This window comes from Meriones unguiculatus, chromosome 9 (genome assembly GCF_030254825.1).
Source record: "Meriones unguiculatus strain TT.TT164.6M chromosome 9, Bangor_MerUng_6.1, whole genome shotgun sequence".
Taxonomy (NCBI): domain Eukaryota; kingdom Metazoa; phylum Chordata; class Mammalia; order Rodentia; family Muridae; genus Meriones; species Meriones unguiculatus.
The window spans coordinates 95,548,023-95,571,247 of NC_083357.1; the positions used below are offsets into that span (position 1 = coordinate 95,548,023).

The 23,225-nt window shown below is 37.5% G+C and overlaps 1 protein-coding gene across 2 annotated transcripts; it reads right to left on the reverse strand.

Moving 5' to 3' along the window:
• Nucleotides 1-1,243: 1,243 nt before the first annotated feature.
• Dis3 (DIS3 homolog, exosome endoribonuclease and 3'-5' exoribonuclease) lies at nucleotides 1,244-23,168 on the reverse strand. 2 transcript variants are annotated; one of them, XM_021650183.2, is made up of 21 exons: nucleotides 22,941-23,168; nucleotides 22,214-22,371; nucleotides 20,198-20,391; nucleotides 19,572-19,645; nucleotides 17,574-17,741; nucleotides 15,879-16,043; nucleotides 14,486-14,599; nucleotides 14,128-14,265; nucleotides 13,262-13,408; nucleotides 12,512-12,628; nucleotides 12,169-12,270; nucleotides 10,828-10,892; nucleotides 10,657-10,741; nucleotides 8,832-8,959; nucleotides 7,382-7,468; nucleotides 5,714-5,870; nucleotides 3,742-3,956; nucleotides 3,468-3,636; nucleotides 3,212-3,370; nucleotides 2,333-2,455; nucleotides 1,244-1,450 (listed from the first exon to the last, which is right to left on the reverse strand). In XM_021650183.2, the coding sequence occupies exons 1-21, from the start codon at nucleotides 23,166-23,168 to the stop codon at nucleotides 1,367-1,369; spliced, it is 2,877 nt and encodes a 958-aa protein (XP_021505858.1). In that variant the 3' UTR covers nucleotides 1,244-1,366. The 2 variants fall into 2 exon arrangements, with proteins under 2 accessions (XP_021505858.1, XP_060247507.1); XM_060391524.1 differs by lacking the exon at nucleotides 22,214-22,371 and adding an exon at nucleotides 22,634-22,698.
• Nucleotides 23,169-23,225: the final 57 nt, after the last annotated feature.

Here is a 23,225-nt window from a genome sequence, read left to right on the forward strand (position 1 = left end):
TGAATCGTCTTTCTAGCATGTGGCAAACAGTTGTCTTGAGTTTTGCAATAGATCAAATCCGAGGCCTTGTACATAGTAAGCAATAATTAGATCAGGTTGGCAGGTAAAGTTGAAGAGTAGTATCTGTTATACATAGAATTGAAGCTTGTTTCCTTGGGTAAATGATTTCTTTCCCCAAGAACATAACAATACATGTTCACATATTGTCTGGCTGCTTATAAACTATAGTTGCAGCAGAGCGGTGCCAGAGTTGTGCAGAGTTTGGCCAACGGGCTGAAATGCTGTGGCCTTATCAACAGGGTTTGCTGCTTCCTACTCTGCTATCAGTCACTGATGCATTTTATTTGGACCAAACACTACTTAAGACTGTCTTCCTTCAGATACATTAAGTTCTGCCTTAACGTTTGGATGTTTTTTACAGTAACAGGAAACTGGAAATAACAATACTGAATGCCTGTGTTTGTAAAACCTGTAGCTACAGCCACATATACCTGGAGATTTGTCAGCTCATTTCTACTATATACAAGTAGTAGAAACTGAATAATCAAAGTTTAATGTTAAAATATTCCTAAATATATCCATGCAATCATTAATCCGAATTTTGTAAGACAAGTAGTCAACCTGGCACACCAAAAGAGACTTCATTTGTTCCTTTTCATGTTTTTACTACAATCCCTCCTCTTCTGTAAAATTGGATATAATTACAATTTACTAGCCATTATCTGTTTTGTAAAGAAGCAGACCTTTCTTTGGGCTGTGATGCCTTCTTTGGAAGAAACACGGGCAATAAAGATTAGGAATGAATATGTCTGAACTTAACAACAAAAATCAGGTCAAGGTCCGCCAGTTTTTGTCTTCCTGTCATCTTGAAACATTGACTACTATTTGAGTACCACTAGTAAAATACAGGAGGCTTTTCAGAAAAATATCAACAGTGTTGTAAGTAGGCAAATTAAAATGGCAAAAAGATTAAATGCCAAACACTGACAGCTCAAGATTTAGAAAGGCTTGTTCTTTGTTTCTAAAATGTTATTTTCCTCAGAAATTGACAGTTTTTTCTATATTAAAGTACTTATATAAAATTAATCTGCTCTTCAATGAGCAGATGAATATTCCATTTAAATGATCATCACAGATCCCTGAAGTTGCTATTGTCACCATTTAAGTGATGGGTATTCAAATGAATTTTTCTGCATAATTTTTCTTGTTGCAGATTCAGTCAGCAACTCAATAAAAATGCAAATTTCTTAAAATTATTGAAATGTATTTAAAAGTAGCTATCACACATATGAGCTTATAAGTATGCTTTCAGTTTTGTTGCTGCTGTCTAAGGTGACCAGTCTTTGAAGTTTTTCGTTGAATGTAGCTACTTCTCAAGTCTCCTCTTCTTTTCCTCTGGTCCGTTAAGATCCACATCTGATACATCAGGAGGAATATTTATTCCCGGTATCTACAACAGTGGAAACAGGAAAAATAAGGTGATTAGAAGAATCAGACAAACTTTACCTCATTTTGCCCTTCACCATTACCGCTTTTAAATCTATACAGATTTTCAAGTAGAGGAGATGCAATGAGAAGGCAGAAACACACACAGTTACACACACACACACATTTTAACCATGGTTCAGAAGTACGCCAGTGGTCTCGGTGAGAAGCTTTCAAAGGGTATGGAGGTGCACACCCGCAATCTCAGTTCTTAGGGAGAATGGACAGAAAGATCACTGCAAATTCACACCTATCCTGTCTATACAGATAGCAAGATGACAGAAGCTTCGATTTGGGCAGTGTGACTGTAATGTAACAGGTCTTCCTCATGTCCAATTTACCCCAGTGGATTTATGTTGTAGCAGGCAACAAACATCAAAAGTCAAAAGGTTAAAAAACATTATCTTAGCCTGGCATGATGGCACACACCTTTAATTCTAGTCTTCGGGAGGGAGAGGCAGGCAAATCTGGGTTCCAGGCCAGCCTGGTCTATATAGAAGTTCCAGAACAGCCAGGGTTACACACAAGAGAAACACTGCCTCAACAAAATAAAACAAACAAAAAAAAAACCCCTCCCCAAAACAGCATCTTAGTTGAAGCATCTACACTTTACATGTATATTATAAAACTAAAATAAAGGAATAAGCAAGAAAACTGAATAGTCTTAGATTTTGGCATAGAGGACCGCTAAAATCGCCGATGCCCAGAATCCAATGATCTAGGACAAACTGGAAAGTTGGGTTACTATGCAAATACTTGGGATACCTAAGATCTTAACATTACTTAACAATAGATAACTCTCACAAAATGTTAATTTTCCACAGCATTTAATTGAATTTGGTCTCACCTGTGGTTCTACAAGAGCCATGCGGATTTTCTGATGTTGAAGATTTGATGAATCCAATGTGATTTTCACTTTAACTTTATCAAACACATGGAACACTGTACCTTCTATTCTCAGTGATGGTACCTTGAAAAAAAAATCTCATTGATATTTCTTAAACCTGAATCTCAATTCTACTTCTAGGTTACCTTCTACAGTAATTTACAAGTTTAAATTTTAACTACTCCCCAGTCAAGGACATGAAATTAGAAGGGAGATGAGATGGGTTCTAGAGAATGGGAGAGAAGAGAGGGGTGTATTTGTCTATGAAATTTTCAAAGAATAAAAAAACCCACAATATAAACACCTAGCTATTCAAACAAGCAAACAAACAAAAAAACCCACATTAACTTACAGTCTCAAATACAGTCTATTAATGTGTGGGCTTCATCTTGTCACTAACACAGTCCCAAAATACATGCGTTCATCTTAGTGAACGAACTGTTTGCAGTAAATGAACACAGTGTAGCATTTAAATATTCTCTTAAGAAACTTACTTCTAGTAAGTTAGTGACGTAAAGGGTGTGTCAGAGAAAAGATACTACAAGAGTAAACTGGAAAAAAAGATGATCCTTTCTCTGACAGTCATTTATTCCTTTATCTGTTTAACTTTGCATGCTATATAAAAAAGAATGGCATTTGCATGAAGGAAGAGATAATCGGATTACGTTTTTTGTGAGTGCTACTAAATAAAGTTCAGTTGATGAAATGTGAAATTTCTGGCATGTATTTTGAGATTTAAGATGTATATACAGACAAGTTTTAACATTTTTTTAAAGTTTGCCAACTGTCAAAGAAAACATGCCTTTCTTCCCAAGATAACAAGGATCAGCAATACCTTACCTCATCATCAAAAGTAAGCCGTGGCTTCGGCTTATCTTTTTCTTCAAAAAAAACTGTACCCTCTAAGCCATACTTTGGAATTAACACCACAATTGCATTTTTTCGTACAAAGAGAATATAGGCTTCTTCACTTATTATTCCCTTGCTTTTGAAAAACAACTGTAAAATAACATAATCTTGTTAGAAGTCTTATTTTGAAATTCAATACCAAATGAACGAAATCCCCCTCCTAGCACTATAGACAAAAGACAGATACCTGGGTATGAAAAGCTACTGATGCACGCTGAGCATACTGAGCCATTTTATGCCGGAAATTAAGATTTTTACATATATCTGAAAGCTTGTGTTTGTCTGTTAACTCCGGATAAGTACAATCAGCCCCAATAGCCACAGCCAACAGCCGATGAACAATTATGTCTGCATATCTATACAAGGAAAATGAAATAAAAACGATGGCAAATTAGTTTTAAATAATTTTAAATTAAAAACTATTTTCTATCTACTCTACTTCTGTATGGAAAACACATTACCTTCTGATGGGAGAAGTGAAATGTGTGTATATTGGAGAGGCTAAGCCATAATGATGAAAGTCATTTTCCATCCCAGAACAGAAGTAGACAGCTTGCATCATACAGCGAGTGGCCAATATCCTTAATAGAGTGTTCAGGTATGGGAAATCAGGACATTCAGCACGGTCCAAAGAGTCAGCCAAAGACTTGGCTGTATCAGTCTTAATTTCCAAATTCTGTCAATAAAAGGGAGAGAAGCAATAAATGAAACATTTCAAAATTAGTAGTACCCTCCCTTCTTCCTCTCTCCTTTCTCCCCTATCCCTCTGTCTCTCTTTGAGACAGTCACCCTGCGTAGCCCTGGATGGCCTAGAGCCCACAGAGATTGCCCTGCCTCTCATACCCCACCAGAATTAGAATCTGATGTTTAAAATATAAACATATCAAATAAACATAGTGTTTTTTACAGATAGTAGGAGGTCATATGTTTTATCCATTAACTAGGGGCACTAAAAATAACTTTTCAAGAAATGATTGTTTATTGCAGCATTAAAGCTTGAAAAACCCTGAATGCATTTGAAAGTACTGAAGTATCAAGACTTTGAAAAAGTTCCAAAGGACATGCCATTTCTTTCTCATAGTTCACTTTATGCTTGCTAATCTCTGACGGAGTGAAGAAAATAATGTGGAAGTACACACTTTACAGTATGACTGGCTTCTCTGCCAGCCAGTTTCCTTCAACTGAAAGTAGAAGAAAAGCCAGTACCAATTCGTCAAGTACCAACCATGTTCTGGTACATCAAACTAGCTGCAGTATCCTAACAATACAAACCAGATCCTTCTTCCTTTACCCTCGTCTTGGTAAGAAGTAAGACAGCCAAAGAAAATCCCCCAATATAGTCACCCTTAGGGCTGGTAAGCTGGGGCAGTTTTGATGGATAAAGATGGGCTAAGCACACTATAAAATCAGAAACTCATATCATACTATTCAAGTAATGTCCAGAGAGGCAATGCTATTCCTTACATGCTGGCAATAGAAAAAGGGGCCTATACAAGATCCAAGGAAAACCAAAGTAAGCTACTGTCATGCCAAACCTAAATATGACAAAAGTAAAGAAAGAGAGAAGTAGGAGGGATGTTTAGTAGCCAGACAAAGGAGTTTACAGGGCTGAAAAAATGTCCTCCTCTCCATGTATGTCATAAATAGCCTTCACTTGTATGGGCATGATGCAGAGAGTGGAACTGATTTGAACTAAGGAGAAAACAAATTACTTGTAAATCTTTAAAAGCTGTGCAATTCATAGGAGTCACACACGTCTTACAGTTGCTATAACTGATAAAATACCACGACCAAAACCAACTTGGGAGGAAGGGTTTATTTCAGCTTACAGTTCTGTATCACAGTCTATCATCCAGGGAGGTCAGGTCAGGAGCTCAAGACAGGAACTTGGGAGCAGGGACTTAGGCAGAAGTCATGGAAGAGCACTGCTTACTGGCTACTAACCATGGCTTGCTCAGCCTCTTTTCTTTTGACTGTCTAGGATAGCATCATTTACAATGGGCTGACACAAATACTAATCAAGAAAATGTGCAATGGCTTGGCAACAGGCCAATCTTATGGAGGCATTTTCACAACTGATGTTCCTTCCTCTCAGGTTACTCACTTATGTCAAGATGACAAAAAAACTACCCAGACACCATGTATAAAAAAAGAGATGGAAAAGCATACTATGTCTAGGATACTTAAATAACTTAGTTTAAAGCGCTTTTGGACCGAGTACTCCTTATTAGACATAAAGGATTTAAAGATGTAGGTATTGTCAATGTATATACAGGAAGGGATGTGTCCCAAACCACATTTTTTTTAACATAAAAAAGAACTGGTATATTGTACAGCAAGTGAAATTTATGAAAACATGAGTATTAATTTTTTCAGTGTAATAGAGAGATTACAACTCAAATACATGTTACTTTTCAGTTGTTAAGATTTTACCTTGGACTTAGCTGCCTTAACAAGTATTTCATAATTGGAGGGAGGTGGGGCTGGATGTTTTCGAAGCAGAGCATGCTCAGAAAATTCTTCATGAATTTTTTTTGCCACAGAAATATTTGCAAGTAACATAAATTCTTCCACCATGGAATTTGTTTCTCTGTCAGTCAGAAAAGTAGCAAATAAGGAAAGAGAAGCTGAGACAGGTATCATCACATTTAATGACGAGTGAACCTTTCCAGTGATAAATGAAGACATTTCCTATGCAAAAAGCATTCACATGCAGCACATATCTACTTTTATTACTTTATGGTTCTTTTAACTGTCTATTAACTGTGTCTCTCCTAGGTAAATTGAGTATGCTAGAATCTTTTCTAACTGTTCTCAAAGAAAAAAAAAAATGGAAGCTTTACTAACTTTATTAACATAAATACAAAACCAATTTTTACCACCTCTTATAAAAAATAGAACTATGAAAATAAGCCGGGTGCGGTGAGGCATTGCAATCCCAGCACTCAGGGAGGCAGAGGCAGGTGGATCTCTGCAAGTCTGAGGCCAGCCTGGTCTACAAAGTGAGTCCATGACAGCCAAGGATAAACAGAGAAACCCTGTCTCAAGATCCTCCGCCCCCGCAACAAAAAGAATTATGAAAATAACCTTTCCTGGGAGAACTAAAAGCTAGGTCACACCTATTATCTTAATTCCTCAATTTATGCCAATAAATCACTAATATATTTTCGAAAGCGATTTCGGGTGCTTATTCCTGGTGAGACATTCTCCTGTAAATACATGGTTACACACACAAACATATGCATGCAACAGACACAATTGACTTTTAGGTGACAGATGTACAATGCTTTTCTCTTTGTAAGGTCATTTTCATCAGCAGCGTCAAAACTTGAATTCAGTTTTGACATCTCAATTGTTTTAAAAACTTTCCATTTCCAATTACTCCTTGTAAGTTCTAAGCTAGTTTATCAAATGATCTGCATGTTGCATCAACTGTTTTCTTTCTCTGGAATCACTGAACACACAATATTAATTTTCAATCATGTTTCAATTATTACAATAAATTATTTCTTGACAATATTTTCATCATATTAACTTTTAAAGTCCTAGGAACCTCTTGTATAGGAAAATCCAGTGACCAGTCACAACTTCTCAAGTTATATAAATAGTAGAAGCAAAATCCAAAGTTAAGAATTCAGCTGCAGAAACTGTACTTTTTTTAAAATATTTTTTAATGACACGCGTTTTGCAACATGTGTGTACACATGTGTATTCGTGCTGGGAGGCAACATTGGGTACTCTCAAAAAGCAACAACTTAAGCAATCTATCCAGATGCAACCTCTGTGGCCCCTTCATCCCTCTCTATACTGTACTAAGTACTTAAGACATTAATCAGTGCAATCTTTTTTTTCTAACTATTATGACTTAAGTTATAATGTACATTAAACTAAAAGCAAATTTGAAATCTACTATCCTCTCCCAATTATATACAAGAAAAGCTAAAAAGTAAGATCACATTTACTTTTTCAAATAGTTCATAAGCCAAGAAGTTTTATATACTAATTGTAACAACTGACTTGGGTATAAATGCTCTGGTGATTACTATCTACATTAGACATTACATTTAAATATGTAATATCAATTTGTAGCAAACTGCATACCTCAGCTCCTTGGTCTGCAGGTCGATTGGGTCATGAGTTTCACTGTCCATGTGGAATCGTACTTCTGGAGAAGAAAGAGTCAAAGCCCTGACAATGGGGGGAGACATTGGTCAGATAAGCCAAGGAGACATTGGTCAGATATTCTACAAGTAATTCCTTTAAAACAAAAAAATGAGTGTATAAGTACATAAGAGTTTTTCTTATGAAGGCTTTATAACCATCTACTAAGTTTCATATTCTATTTTCATATAAAGCCTGTTTTTATTAAGCTATATAAATTTATAACAACTTTTTTTAAGCAGCTAAAGATACAAGCAACCCGTCAGTATTAAATTTTCTGTGGAAAACAATGTATTGTGATGGGCAAAGATGGAGAGAACCAGACCAGCCCTTACACTGGTTGACGCGTGAACATGCATTGGCATGTGGAGACTGATAAAATTACTACCAGTGATACATCGTAAGGACTGATGGCTCTCATAGGAGACTGCTGCAGGTCCAAGAATATACCATGTTCAGGGTTATATGTGGTTGTGAATGAACTGACTAGTTCTCCTTCACAACGCTTTCACAAGGTCAAAGAGATTTTTGTCAGATGTGATGCTACTTTCATCAAGTTCCAAATCAATCTGCAAGTGTGGGTTTTGGTTGTTGGTTTATTGTTTTGCTTTGTTTTTTACAGTTTTTGGAGATAGGGACTGACTTTTAGCCTTGGGTAGGCTTGGTCTGATTATTTAGACCAGTATGCCCTACAATAGAAATTAGAGATCCATTTGCCAAGTGCAGGGATTAAAATGTATACCACCATGCACGGCCTGGTAATATTTCCGTAAGGCTGGACAATCATGGAAAGGTTAAATTTATATACTTTATACTTAAGTGATGAGCTTGAGCACCAGCTTTACTCTACTCCGATAACTCTGTTTTCATGCAAATCCCTACCTGTAAAGAGTTTTCAAGTTCCTATTTAATTATTCAAATATGGTGTCACTGACCACACAAGGTGGCTGAGCATTTTCTTGTGGCTGGTAGGAGTATGTAAGGGCGCTCGCTTGCTAACATTCAGGGACATACATTAGGCTCTCCGTAGGACTAGTCCAGAGATACAGCGTCTGCATCACCAGCAAAACCATTTTCTGTAATACTTCTGGACTCTCGGGCTGTAGTGAGAAGCCAGGGACCAACCTCGGAAAGGCTCTTGTATCTGGTGTCCACCTACAGCAGTCTATCATGATTGAAGCTACTTTTAACTGCTTTCCTTCCAACAAGTTGGAGCTGACACTCCTTCTCCTATGACTGTTAGAGTTAAGTAAATGCCATGATAAAATTTATGAAGTATAGTCTACCAGCTAATCAATCACTGTTTTAACAAAATAGAGAAGCCAACTGTTATCTCAATATCATAACTGATCTATTAAGGCATGTCTTAGTAGATCTGCTCAGAACATACCCCTTCTCAATCCTTCCTTTCTTAAGAATCTTAGCTAGTTTGTTTAGTCCACGGAGACTAGTTGTAATATCATCATTCATGGCTGTTGAATCAATCCTCATCTGTGCTTCGGCATATGTAAGAGAAGCCTAAAAAAGAAACTGTGGGTTAATATAATTATCCTAACTGATACAGACGTATTTACTCTGATCCACACTTTGTGTATGTGTATATACTCATGTGTTGGTACTGGCCCACACATTCCACCATGCATATATGGTGGTCAGAGGTACTGGTTTTCCCTTTCCCTTGTTCAAGACAGGGTCTCTGCTGCTGACTGCTTGAAGAGCCAGGATATCTGGTCCATGAGCTTTCCTTGGTTATTCTTGTGTCTCTACCTCCTACGTCTCCATAGGCATTCACTGGGATGTACACACAATGTCCAGCTTTATGTGACTTCTGGAAATCCTAACTTGGGTCTTCAGTCTTGCACAGCAAGCATTTAACACACTCAGTCATCTCCCTACCTCTAATTTTATCTCACTACATAAGATAGCCACGTTTTCAGAAAGCCTAATATAAAAATAAGTAACAAGAGAAATCTACAGCAATTCTTAAGTTTACACCTATGATTTCTAGTTTGCTTTTACATCAGACATTTATTATATAATAAGCAAATTTCCATTAAAATAAAGGAAAATGGCAGTTTTCTTAATATTTCAATAGTTCAACTATAATGTTTGGTAACACTAGAATAAAACACAAGACAGATTCTGGCTATTTTCTGAAATCATTTTCAAAGGGTCATTACTCCCTGACTCTGGCAAATAGGGAGAGTCTAGAAGTACTTTATAGGATACTAACCAACCAATAAAACACAAGTAAAATGGGACGAAAATGACAAGTTTAAAGCAATCTCTAGTAACATATAGGTGCTTCTGCTTCTCTTTCTGTCCAGATGGAAAACTAGTATTTTTTCATATTAAACAATAAAAGTAACTTTATAATTAAAGTTAACAAACTGCATGAGGGAGTAACATAAAACAGATTAAGTCATGTTTCTGGGAATACCTTAAGCTAAAAAGGGCTACGAACTCCCTTTCTAGAAAAATGTCCTATATATTCACTAATTTTTAATTTACATAATTTTGTTGAAGCAAACTATGTCAGCTGGGTGGTAGAGGTGCATGCATTTAATTCCAGCACTGGAGGTTGGGGATGGAAGGGGGGAAGGCAGGCAGATCTCTGAGGCTATACACAGAAAAACCAAACCCTGTCTCGAAAAAAAAAAAATGTATCAAGAGAATTACTGCCTCGCTGCACTCTAAAAATATGAATATCTAAAGAATGAAATAATTCCCACATCACTATTTGCTAGTTAATAGTATTTTCTAGTCATCAGAAAAGAGTGATACTAACTTGGAAGGAAAAAACTGACTTACTTTCTGAAAACATCATTACAAGAAAAAGGGAGGGCAAACCTTGAAGGACTGGTTAGCACAAACTGAGGATGACTAACAGAATATGCGGAGTGGTACAAAAATAAAAAAATATGGCCCCCCTCTGTTCAGGTTAGTTCTACTGGAATCTAAGTAGAATTATGGTATTCATGAGGCACACGCTAACTTCTCAAATGCTAACACTTTTACATAGGAATAACCTCAATTTACTACATAAAGTAATTTCTGGATTACAGCAATAATTAAGCAAATTTTAAATTCTGAAACAAACTAGAGACTGCTATTTAACAGAGGAAAATTTTAATTTTATAGAACCTAACTTTTTCAAAAGTATCTAAGAAATTGTTCAAAAATTTGAAATGTCAGAAATGAATCATAATACTAACCTTTGAATTAATGACACTTTTGGTAAATCTTGTTTTTAAGATTTCAGCATTATGATTCATTTCCCAAATACAGGAAAATGCCAACCTTCAGGGAAAAAGAGATGGGTATTTGTTTATGGGAATCAATTAACACAGTCAACAAGACACTCATAAAAAACAATGCGGAAATACCTGTCAACGTTGGATCTCAAGGAACATAAGTTAGAGCTAAGCAACTCTGGAACCATGTCAATCCTCTGAAAGAGACAACAGACCCCAGGTTACTCAGGGACACTCAGTCATCTTAATTCCCATCTGCAGAGAGCATCACGTGAGCAGGAGGAGGGGGTCTACTTTGGTCCTTTTGACTACAGAATTAAGAACATGACAAAATCTATAGGAAAAGACACAAAATTGTTAGAGAGGGCAGTAAGAGTGGCATTCATGCCAGTTGATAGAGATATCAGTCCCCCTACCACCTGGCCTCTAAAAAGCTGAAATTTTTGATACCTGCTAACTTACAAGCCTGTACACAAACTAAGAGCTTTTCCTATTACTAAACCTAAGCTAGACAGTATTTTAAACACACTTAAAGAGGGAAAAAAATAAACTTTTGGGAAAAAGATGTATGGTATACTCTCAACATAAATTTATAAAAAATTAACCTCCCTCTTCCTACCTTATCACCTGGTTTAAATAAGTTTCTTAAAACCACACTTTAAACGATTTTTAATTTTTTGTGTAGGAAAGTTTTTGCTTACATATATATGTCTGTACAACATGAGCTTGCCTGGTACCTAAGGAGGCCTGCAAAGAACACTGGGTGCCCTGGCAATGGAGGTACAGACTGTTGTAAACCATCAAGGGGGTAGTAGGAATTGATCCCAGGTCATCTGGAAAAGCAGGCAGTGAATTTGTGAGCCATATCCTCTGTGCCTGCCCATCCTCCCCAACTTAAAGACACATATCAACTACATTAAATGTTATTTGGATCACTATATGGCAAAACAAAGCAAACTTCAATTTTTGTTTTTTGCTTGAGTGTGGCATATGTACACATTCACCTATGCAGAGGCATCTCCCTTGATCACATTCCGCTGTATTTTTGAGACAGGGTCTTCACTGAACCTGAACTTCACTAATCCGGCTGTGCTGGTCAATGAGCTTCCGAGATTCACCCGTCTCCACCGTCCAGCACTAAGGCGCCAGGTGTGGTCCAGTTTCTATTTGGCTGAAGGGAGCTCTCGTGCTTGTGTGGCACGTACTTTACCGCACTGCACAGGCCATAAAATGCAACGTTCTCTGTGACTTAGGACACCTTCACCCATACGTTTCTTTTAGCTAAATATATCCTGTATTTACTTCAAACGGTGATTGCTCACAAAACCAAAAGCTCCTGGTTCAGCCTTCGGGAAGATGAGGCAGGAGAATAAAGGCCAGCTTGGAATATACATCAAGACCACATGCCAGTCAAAACCAAACAAAATGCAAAGTGCGAAGATCAGTAAAAGATTTTAAACTTAATACATCTACCTTTTCACAGAGATAAACAGTTGTTCCTCTTCTGGCTGATTCTTGATCCAGTGCATTTCCTGGCCTGATAAAATGGCTAACATCAGCAATATGAACACCGACCTTTAAAAGATTAAAAGAAAAAAAAAAATCAATCTGCATTAATAGCAGACTTAAAATGGAATTTAGATGAGAAGACATATACCTAACCTGAAAATGGACTCAGGCACAGCTTCTATACTCAACCCCTGACACATAACTAAAGCTTTTTGCAGCTATAGTTTTATAGTCTGTCCAGAATCAAAAACAGTGAACCCTAGAACAGAACCACATTCAGCTGAGAGTGTTTAGAGACTCCAGATACCTCTAAATTTCCATTATTGAGCTCTCTACAGTGCAGGGCATCATCTATATCAGTACATCCTGGAGGGTCCACACTGCAAACACACAGATGTCTCAGGTCTTCTCGGTTTTTCATGTCCTAGAAAATAGCATGTTAAAAAGAAAAACAAAATCACAAAACCTGAGTAATAAAATAGCAACACAGCTCTCTTAGGAAATAAGTATCTCCATAAAAAATGTTAGGTCTTTCATGTTATGGAGAGACTTGACACATGTTACTAGTTCTATAGCCTGGAAGATAACAGTGAAAAAAAAAAATGCAAATGATTTGTGTAACACCTAACTGTCGGGACATGGTTCAAGAAAGGAGTTGTGTGAAATTCTGAATGCTTTTCTCTGATGAGAAAACTCAAACAGGAGTCTTTTGACTTTGTTTCTTCAAAAACACCTAATAATGCGGTAGCTAACTAAATGTGAAGGAGCCATGGTTTCTACATAGTTTGGCAATCAAATTACATCCAACTTTGGTGGCTCAACCCTGTAATCCTAGTTACTCAGGAGGCTGAGACAGGAAAAAGACCAGGTCAGCCTGGGCAATTTAGGGAAACCCAACTGAAAAGCGAAACCAAAATGTAAAGCAGGGCTGAGTATTTACTCAAGTGGTAGAGTGCTTCGCTAACCCGCAATCATCAGTACACACAACAAAGAAACAAAACTCCCTCTGCTAAGATAACATAACCCAAAACGTCACTGTGCGTTATTTTCAACTAACCTTCTCAGTAATGCTCCAGGGCATCTTAGGCAGGAAACTAAGAACAGCCTGGGAAAAAGGCTGATGAGGGACATCATGCTCCAGCAGCAAAACTTCTGTTTCTGTCTCTTTCTCTCCAACATCGCCTAAATTTCTTACAAAGTGTCCCTGAAATCAAAGGGTATTATCAAAAGAGCACACTTTGTAAATATTCACATTTTTATACTAAATCTTCCACCATTTTATATACCTCCTCTGCATTTCTACATTTTTCTCTAACAACATCTTAAAAACAACCCTTTGGGGCTGGAGAGCTGGTTCCGTGGTAAAGAACACTGCAGAGGAACCGGTTCAGTCCCCAGCATCCACATGATGGCTTACAGCTATCTAACTGTATTTCCAGGGCTGGCCTCCCTGGGCACCTGGCATGTACAGGGTGCACAGAGATACCTGCAGGCAAAACACCCACACACATCTGAGCAAGCAAGCACACAAACAAGCAAAAACCCATTAGTAAATTAAAGGTGAAAATGGTAAGACTTCCAACTGCCTTCGAGGGCCTGGTTCTTAGACCACAATGTTTACACTTAATCCCTGTTAACTTCAATATAAAATGTACTTTAAAAGCAATAGCTTCAAAATCTGATTAAAATTTGACCCAAATGCTTCTTCTATGGAGTTTATCAGTAAAAGTTGTTTGACAAGTTAAGTAAAAGTAGCCACATGACTTACACTAGAATTGGATAAAATTCATCTATGCTACCTATTAGGTAAAAATGAAGTATTTCTGTACAAAAGCGCTATATTTTTATTAAAAATCAACATTAATCACAAATTTTAATTAAATCCACACTGTAAAAATTAAAGTTTAAACATATTAAGTTTACATTTGGGTATCTGGAATTTCTGGGCCAACCATCAATAGCGACAATAATTCTCCGTCCTTCTAATGCAGAAGCCTGTCTGGTTTCTATCCGAATTCGTGGAATTCTCTTATCAGCAGGTGTAAAGAGATGTCTTCTTGACTAGAGGAAAAAAAAAATTACAGTCCTGGGATCAATTACAGTCCTGGGGCCAAGCATAGGTGCTAGCACATGCTACCCAAGTGCTCTCCCACTAGTTACACCCTAACCCAGGAAAAATGGCTACATAAATACCAAATCTGGAAAAGAGGGCAAACAGACAGCTTTGAGTCCTCATCAATGATTATCATTTTTCAATAATGGAAACAAGTGCTTTACCTACCTCCTTAATATCAGACTTGGAAAGCATGCCACAATATGGTCTCCAATTCCTTTTTATTATTCCTACAACTCTACCTGTAGGCCTTAACATTTTTTCACTTACAGCAGTCTTAAGCTGAAATAAAAAAATAAAAACATTCTTCAGTCATTTTTCTTCAAAGTAAAAGGAAGTACTTCTTCTTCCAAACTAGAACATGTAGGTGGACATTAATAAAAATATGTACATAGACACTAATATACTAAGGTAGCAAATAATGACATAAAATTTAGAACTTTTATGCTTCAAAGTTCTAGACATGAGCATACCAACTGAACAATGCTAACTGTTCCATGATAATGAAACACTCCAGAAATGAAACACTCCAGAAGTGTCAAGAAGCACTTACTTAAATAAATGTGTCAAAACTCAGTGTTTCCCAGTTTAATATGAGGATTTGCTGACAGAATCATACTAAGTCTAGAAATTATGAGCCTAAGATTTAGTATGAGTCTAGACTAGTTAGACATATGTAGTTGCTAAGCAGTAACTATGTAGTTACTATGGTGAACATGTCACACTGGGTCTAGTTCGCTTTAAAGTAAATGCATCTTTAACAGTTCTATCACACTTTAAGTTAAAAGTCAAATAAAGAATGTAAACTACTAAAAATAAAACTTATAATATTGCAAATCTAACAATCACAAAGAAATGGATCTGCATGAATGTTATAGTAGGACTTCAAAAAATTGAATGTAACCAATGAAAAGATTTGCATGTGCACATTTGTGATATTCTCATAAAATGGTTAAACGGGCCATTTCAAGAAGACTTAACATGTAAGAAATAACTCATTCTCCCTAATAAATATATTAGCAAAAACAGTATAATTAACCATGGCCAAATGCAAAGATTCAGAAACGTATCTTCTAAGAAAAATTTAACACTGCAAAAAAAGTTCATAAAATTCTACATTTCTATTTACTTAAGCCTTATTAATTCACATCATATACAGAATGTAACAGACATCTGCTTTCATACTCAATTTTAAATACTTAAACCACTTCAGCAAAATGTCATTAAAAAACACTAGTTTGCATACTTAAAACAGATGTCAACTATGCACATAACTTGTAATAAAATTAAAAGTACAGAACTTGGGAGAGATGGCTCGGTTAGTTAAGAGTACTGGCTGCTCACAACTAACTCCAGTTCCAGGGGACCAGGCTCCTTTTCAGGCTTCTACAGACAATGTGCACTCATGTTACTCAGACACACATGCAAGCAAAACACCCACACATGAAAATCAGTAAAGCTTAAAAAAACCTAGAACTATGTTTCATTCAAAAGCATGAAAACAATGGCACATTATTATACAACAATGCAGACAAAAACCAAAACTGGCTCTCTCATATACCATGAGTTCTCTCTCCTCGTCTTTCTCCACATCATCTTCATTTTGACCTTCATCATGTAAAACCACAGAGGATGGTGCCACCCACTGACTCCTGGGCAGAAGCTCTACAGCCACAATGTCCTCATGAATAGCTCTGTTTAGATGTTTAAGTCCTTGTAGAAGTACCTGTGTAAACCAACAAAGGGCATGTGTTGAACTAGATTTAATGGGAGTAATGAAAAGGCTAGCTAATGGAGGGCCATAGTTTGTCTACCTAGCGCATATAATAACTCTATGCTTTTCCGATTTTAAAATAATAAGAGTCAGGCTTACTGGGTAAAACTGCATGCTAAACAAACTTAGTTGACCTGAATTTGGTCCCCAGAACCCATGGTGAAATGAGAGAACTGACTTCTGAAAGTTATCCTTTATTTCCCCATTATACTTTGGCAGGTTCACCCCCAACTCATACATGCATATTACATATATACAACATTAGTCATTTAAAAATTTAAAATAAAAAATAAAAGTACCATTCCTCATTACATAATACTAATTTTTAAACTGTAATTAGAAAAAAAAACAGTTTAGGAAATGAGGGTTTTGGTCATGATTCCACTATCATAAACAATGGCAATGTAACAGTTGAAAAAAAATCAAGCTATTTAGATCTCAGTATCTTGACTGGTAAAAATGAAAACCCAACTGCTTTCATAGAAGACTATTGAAAGACTAAGTGAAGACTAAGTGAAATGCTCCAAGTCAAAAACTAGACAAACCTGATAAATAGCGAACACTCTAAATGCTGGTTGCTACCGGCTATCATGTGTTTGTGAAGCTCTTTTTTTGTTGAGCGACTGGTATTTATTAAAAGTAGATACATAAAATGTAAACATCTCATTTTACAGTATTGGATGTTTCTACTAACTCTCTAAGAGTTAGTAGAAAAATTTTAAATAATCAGTATCATCAAAAGTCATTTACTGTACTAGTGTTTATCACTTTCTTACCAACTAGAAAAAGAGGGTAAGCCAAAGAAATGGTGCTGTAATAAGCTCTGGCTTGCAAGCATGAAATCTGAATTTAAGCCCACGGTCCACACAAAATGCTGAGCACAGTGGTCCATGCTTGCCATTCTGCCCTAAGCAGGTGGAAACAGAAGGATCTCTGGAGCTGCCTGGCCAGCCTGGCCAGATGACTGGTGAGCTCTGACAGAAAGACCTCAGGCTGTCACCTGATGCTGGCCTCTACCTCTACACTGACCTGAACATACATACATGTGAACTAAAAACATGAATGACAAGAGGTGGTAGCACACACCTTTATCCCAGCACTAGGGAGACAGAGACAGATCAATCTCTGAGTTTGAAGCCAGCCTGGTCTACAAAGAGAGTTCTAGGACACACAGAACTACAGAGAAACTCTGTCTTGGAAAAATAAAAAAATAAAATAAAATGTGAAGCAAATTTAAATTCTCACGCAAAAATTTTAAAGCATGCAAAGTATTTTAGGGAAGAAAGAATTTACAGAGGGGTCAGCAAAATGGCTTAGCAGGAAATCTTAGGCTTGCCACAAGTTCAGTAGCTGGGACCCACTCTTCGGAAGGAGAACCAGCTACAGCACAAGCTGCTCTCTGACTTCCACACGTACAAACAGGCATGGACATGCACATAAACAAAAATTTTAAAAAAATCTCCAAGTCACTTACATACTTACCTCTTTTTCATCTTCGTTGTCTCCATGAATCCACACTGTGGCTTCTAAGTAATTTTCCCTGCTAGCTCTGAATGTTCCTTGAAGGTATGAACCAGATTTTATGCCTTGTTGGAGCTTGCTTAAGGGAAGGTGCTCTGAAAATATTATTTTTCCACTTTCTATTTCATTCTATGAAATAAGCAAATCGATTCTGTTTATTTAATGTATTGTTTCCCCAAGTATCATTCAAGTTAAAAATCTACATTATAAAATATACAACTGAATTTAAACAAATAGAGCAGTACGTTTTCCACAACACTGCTATCTAAAACAACTTGTTGTAATGAGAGTGGTACCCTTTTAATGATGTTCAACATGGCAGCTACTAAGCAGAAATTCTCTTAGATGAAATATATATAATAGAGCTGAAAATGGATTTTTAAATCTAAATTACATTTAAGTGGCTACAGGCAACTAATAACTAGTTATAAGAGTACTCAAAAAAAAAAAAACTAAAATGCTAGTCTAGCTTGTATATTCTAGTTCTCTTTTGGTTTAGTAAAGTAGTTAGTTAAAGATAAACAGGATGGGAGGAAAATTGTTAGTTAAAGAAATAGAAAGGATTCATGTATCCTGTCCTGTTAGATATAGTTACTTTTGTAACAACAGCTATCATTGTAATCAGGTAAGACACTCTAGTCACTTGAGTCACCTGTTCTCATTTTTTTCATAATGATGGATAAGTGCTTAAAAATATATTTGATGGGAGGGGAAGAGGGAGGGGCTTATGGGGGGGATACAAAGTGTAATAATAAAATTAAATTAAAAAAAAAATATATATATATATATATTTGATGAGGCTGATGCTAGACACACAGCTTTAATCCCAGTACCTGGGAGGCACAGAGTTTAAGGCCAACCTGGTCTACAGAGCAAATTCCAGTACAGCCAGGGCTACAAAGAAAACCTTGTCTCAAAACCAAAACCAACCAACCAACTAAAGAAACAAACAACAACAAGCAAAAAAAAAAAAAAAAAAAAAAAAAAACACAAAAACTGTGAAGTTCCACAGCTTCAGAATGGCTGCTACTCTAACTGTACAGAAGACCACTGAGGCTTTGGGTCTAATTAATATCACTGCATATTCTTTATTTGTGAGTTCTTATGATAATGTTTTAATAGATTAAAAATAACTCAATAGTCATCATTTACATTTACCATAGCTACGTACCAAGCAACAAGACAAGAATTTTATGAATGCTTCCAATTATATTTCATTCTGCTCTCTAAGAGTGGGACAGTTATTGCTAAATGTGTGTTTGTGTGGGTATAAACTGAAAAATCAGAGTTTAATTTTTTCTCTCACTGGCTATGATGGCAACTCTGTGCTTGCCTCTCAACCTCCAATCTTTACACTAATACAGTAGTGTCTTTTACACTGCCATTAGTCTTGCAAATAAACTACCTTTCTGATCACTGCCCTATGCTCTCCAGCTCACTTTTATGTAACCTTTATTTCTTTTAGCCTGACATTTAACATAGAAAGCTCAATCCTATTGGCTCTCTTCACACCTTACACAAGTTGTTATTAAACACCTGAAAAATTATTTAACATCAGAATATATCTAGCTTCGCTCTACAGGGCCCTCCTGTAATAGCCTATACTTCCTGTGTCTCCCCTCCCCTCCTCCTTAGGCTTTATGTTGTTACATGGTTGGCCACTCTTTGTTTATTAAACTACTATATTATTCACAAATGAACCATGAATTAATTTGGTTTTGTTTTTCTTTTTCATTCAACAAACAGTAGTACTGTGTCAAGGCCTGTTTTAGAAAGCCAATTTATTTAGCAGTGACATTTCAATTAGCCAATCATAATTACCTTGTTTATAACCTAACTCTGCTCCTATTTTAGCTTACTGGCATATTGTCATTTATAAATCTGGTAACTATAAGCCTACGATCCCACAATGGCTATTTATATTTTCATGTTTTCAAAACAGAACATACGGAAACATACCATTTCTTCCGACAAACAAGCAAGTCGATCTACAAGTTCAGGGTTAGCAGTCAGGCTCTTCACATATTCTTCACCTGAAAAATAAGCTAATGTTTCTAAATTCACATGTCTAATTTTATCTAGACATGAGCTAACATGGATGATCTTGTTCTGACAATACATTTATTTTGTAATCATGACCAAAAAGAAGCAATGGGTCCAGCACACATGAATTTTTACTGTTTCAACTGCAAATAATGAGAAAAGACTAAGAGCCACTATCTACAACTTGCTTTACTAGCTCACTGACTGAGAAACTTAAAATGTTGAAAGGCAGCTGGGTTAGCAGGTACCAACACGTGCTGCTCTTGCAGAGGGCCTCGTTTCAGTTTCCGGCACCCACACAGCAGCTCACAACCACTTGTAATTCCAGATCCAGGGTTTTTGACACCTACTTCTGACTTCTGCATACACACAAGTAAAATATTCACACGTATTAAAAATTCGAAAACATTTTTTTCACATGTAAAAAGATCACATGAAATTGTACAGGACAATGAAATTATTAGTCATGTGAACATTTGGCTTAATCGTAATTTTTATATACAGTTGCAGACATGAATGAATGTGTCAACACTCAAACCTACACGTGAAAGCTGGTATTCCTTCTTCTACCGCTTTTTCTTTGTTTTTCTTGTCATTTGTTATGAGGATAACTTGTAGCTGATTTTCTGCTGATATTTTCTTCAAATGGTCATTGTACCATTTTGCTGCCACTCGAATAGCTCTGTCATTTCTGTCATTGGCACTTTCTCCCTGTTCTTGTTCTATGTAGGTTTCTCTAAATGTTAAAAAAAAAAAAGAGGAAAAACAAGAAATAAATGTTAATCAGTAGAAACAAATGTGTAAAAACTGAGACATTAATGCCCGACAGACAACCATTAAAGGGAAACATCAGTGGTCATACATATTAACTTGAATGTATATGCTCACATTCCAGGGAACAATTCTATTAAAACCCTTTTCAGGTTTTCAAGACAACGATTTTCTTGAGAAGAAATTTATGTATTGATGGGAAAATACACTCTCAACAAGTTTCATTTTATAAAAAGAAAGTGTTAAGACCAGAATTTATACTTTAAACTGGGGTGTTAACTAAGAGTTTATTGGGTGGGAAGGATTAATTGAACCTTGGAGACTAGATACTAAAACTTCACTCAGTAAGCCACGGACTAACAGCAATTGCTAAACTCTAGAGTGTGACTGACTAGAAGATTTATGATCAAGTGATTTAATGGCTATTCAATAAATAACCCATGATATTACCCATGGTAAACACTAAAAACACGGCAAATGTTATGTAGAACTGACAAAGCTACAATTCCCAAATATAAAAGTACACTTTAAGTCTGTTCCTCAAGGCCATAGTTTTAGCATTACTTTATTCCCTCCCACTAAGTGCACCTACTAATCTTCTGAGGGGTGTCCAACCTTTGACACTCTAACGTAATTCTGTGCATCTACAAATGTGTTGGCCACAGTCATAACTATTCTGGTGCATAGGGGTCCTCTGGTTACAAATCTGATACACCTACGCTTGTAAGTGAAAGATAATGGGCATAAAATTCCAATTTGGTTTGAACATTATCGACTTAAGTGAGAGGTGCTTAATGCCCTAAAGTTCCAATCAGTCCCAATACTGCTAAGACCCACTCAAAGCACTTGAACTGAAAAACCTACTACACCCATGTTAGGAACTGATGAACAGGTTTCATACACTCTCAGTCTTAGAAGACAGGAGATATCTGTTTCTGGACTTAAAGGTTGTGCAATGAATGAATGTGCCACCAAGAGACACTTTTACTGTGTGTGTGTGTGTGTGTGTGTGTGTGTGTGTGTGTGTAAGAGCAGAACTTAGTTCCAAGTTATGAGAAAAGGATACACCTGACAAGATCTAGAAACATTTTGGATTACTAAACTTGGGACTAATGGGTGAATGATATTTGTACCCCATCATCACAGGCCAGAGATGCTGCTAAGCACCTACAATGCATAAAACACTTTCACACAACAAAACTTTACACAGTTCAAAATGACAATAATGTCAAAGTTGAGAAATGGACTTTTAAGTATCATAGATACCTGTTGTAAATTATTTATTCACAATAGGCAATCCCATATGTTATGAGAATACACACTGAGTTCAAAGGCCATGAACCTGAATTATAATGAACTGTTTTTAGAAAGTCAATTTCAACAAATCAGAGGTCAGATATTAAACTTCAAAGTTCATTAATCATAAGCTTGTATTTTAAAAATCTTCACAGACTTGCATAGTTTTATCCCCATATTTGTCATTCACATCACATAATGTGGTATTACAGCGGCTTAGGTGACTCTCATCCCCATGGAAATCTATCATTCAGTTCCATATACACACTTTAAAGACAGTATTTCAGATACAAAACTGCCATTACAGCCGGCAGACCCTGGTTTAGGATGTGACCTCACTAACACTATGACCTTAGTTAAGCTTTACCTGGCGCTGTTTTCCTCACAGCAAGGTAAGCAAATAGCACAGGAAACTACAGACTGTCTTGGACAAACCACTCCCAGGCACTTTGCTTTAAAGTGAGGTAACCCTACCGTTTTGTGATACTCACTTATGGTGCTCGTTAGTGAATGTATAGAAGTGCTTCTCCAGGTTATTAGTCACATCCCTGATTCGCTTATATATGGGGGCGCTCCGGTTTCTCACTTCCTGCAGGACTGTCTGTAGCACAATCACATTCCTGATGGCAGGGTCCTCGAGAACATCAATCTTAAAAAAACAAAAGCAAACATTTTCCCCATGTTCACTTCTAATCTGTCTTCGTCAAGCCTAAATTCCTGTTAGTTTCAAACACTGAGACTCTTCTTCGGGTCAAAGTGTCAACTTCGCTGTAGAAAAACTGAACACAGTCACCGGGCCCTGCAGGCTTGAGACAAGCACCCATCAACGGACCACAAAATTTGTAGTATCAAATCCGCTACTAACAAATCAGTTACGCTGGCCCACACAGTCTTTGTTCGTAGGCACTTACAAGCTGCCTGGGGGTCGCAATCTGGAGGCCACAGAAGCCCAGGTCCCCGGCTTCCAGGCACTAATCTAAAGTAGAAGAGACACCAGGAGTTAGAAAATTAACGTGTCTGAAAATACGACTGCGAGAACCGAAAACTGAAAATATTAAAGTAAAGCGACGCAGAGGGAAAGGTACCTCGGTCCGGATAACACACTGGAGGCGACGGCGGCCGCGGTCCTCGCTCTCCATTCCCGAGACCCGCCTCCCCGGTGCTCAGCGTCCCTCTGCCACGCCCCCCAGTCACCACGCGGCCCGGCGGCCCACGCACCTGGTGCAGCAGCACGTTGGTGTCGGGCAGCAGATAGTGCGGCCGCGGGCAGAGGCTGCTCTCCGGGTCGCAGGGCCGCGGCTCCAGGCCCGGGCCCGCGTGCGCCCCGCCGCAGGCCGAGCAAGCCGGCGCCCCGCAGCCGATGTCGTCCCGCAGGTAGTGCTCGCGCACGATCTTCACCACGCCGCCCGCGCGGGTCTTCTTCAGGAACGTTTTGGACTTGAGCATCTCGCCACGCGCCGTCGAATCCCGACCCGGGAGGAATCCCGACCACTACAGAACTCG

Excerpts from the sequence above, each read along its gene's own strand:
- Dis3 (XM_021650183.2), bottom strand. The coding sequence starts at position 23,168 with ATGCTCAAGTCCAAAACGTTCCTGAAGAAGACCCGCGCGGGCGGCGTG. Across the intron at positions 12,271-12,511 it reads TCAATAATGGAAATTTAGAG|GTCGGTGTTCATATTGCTGA; the intron begins GTATCTGGAGTC and ends AATCTTTTAAAG. Across the intron at positions 5,871-7,381 it reads CTGCAGACCAAGGAGCTGAG|AGAAACAAATTCCATGGTGG; the intron begins GTATGCAGTTTG and ends TCTGACTGACAG.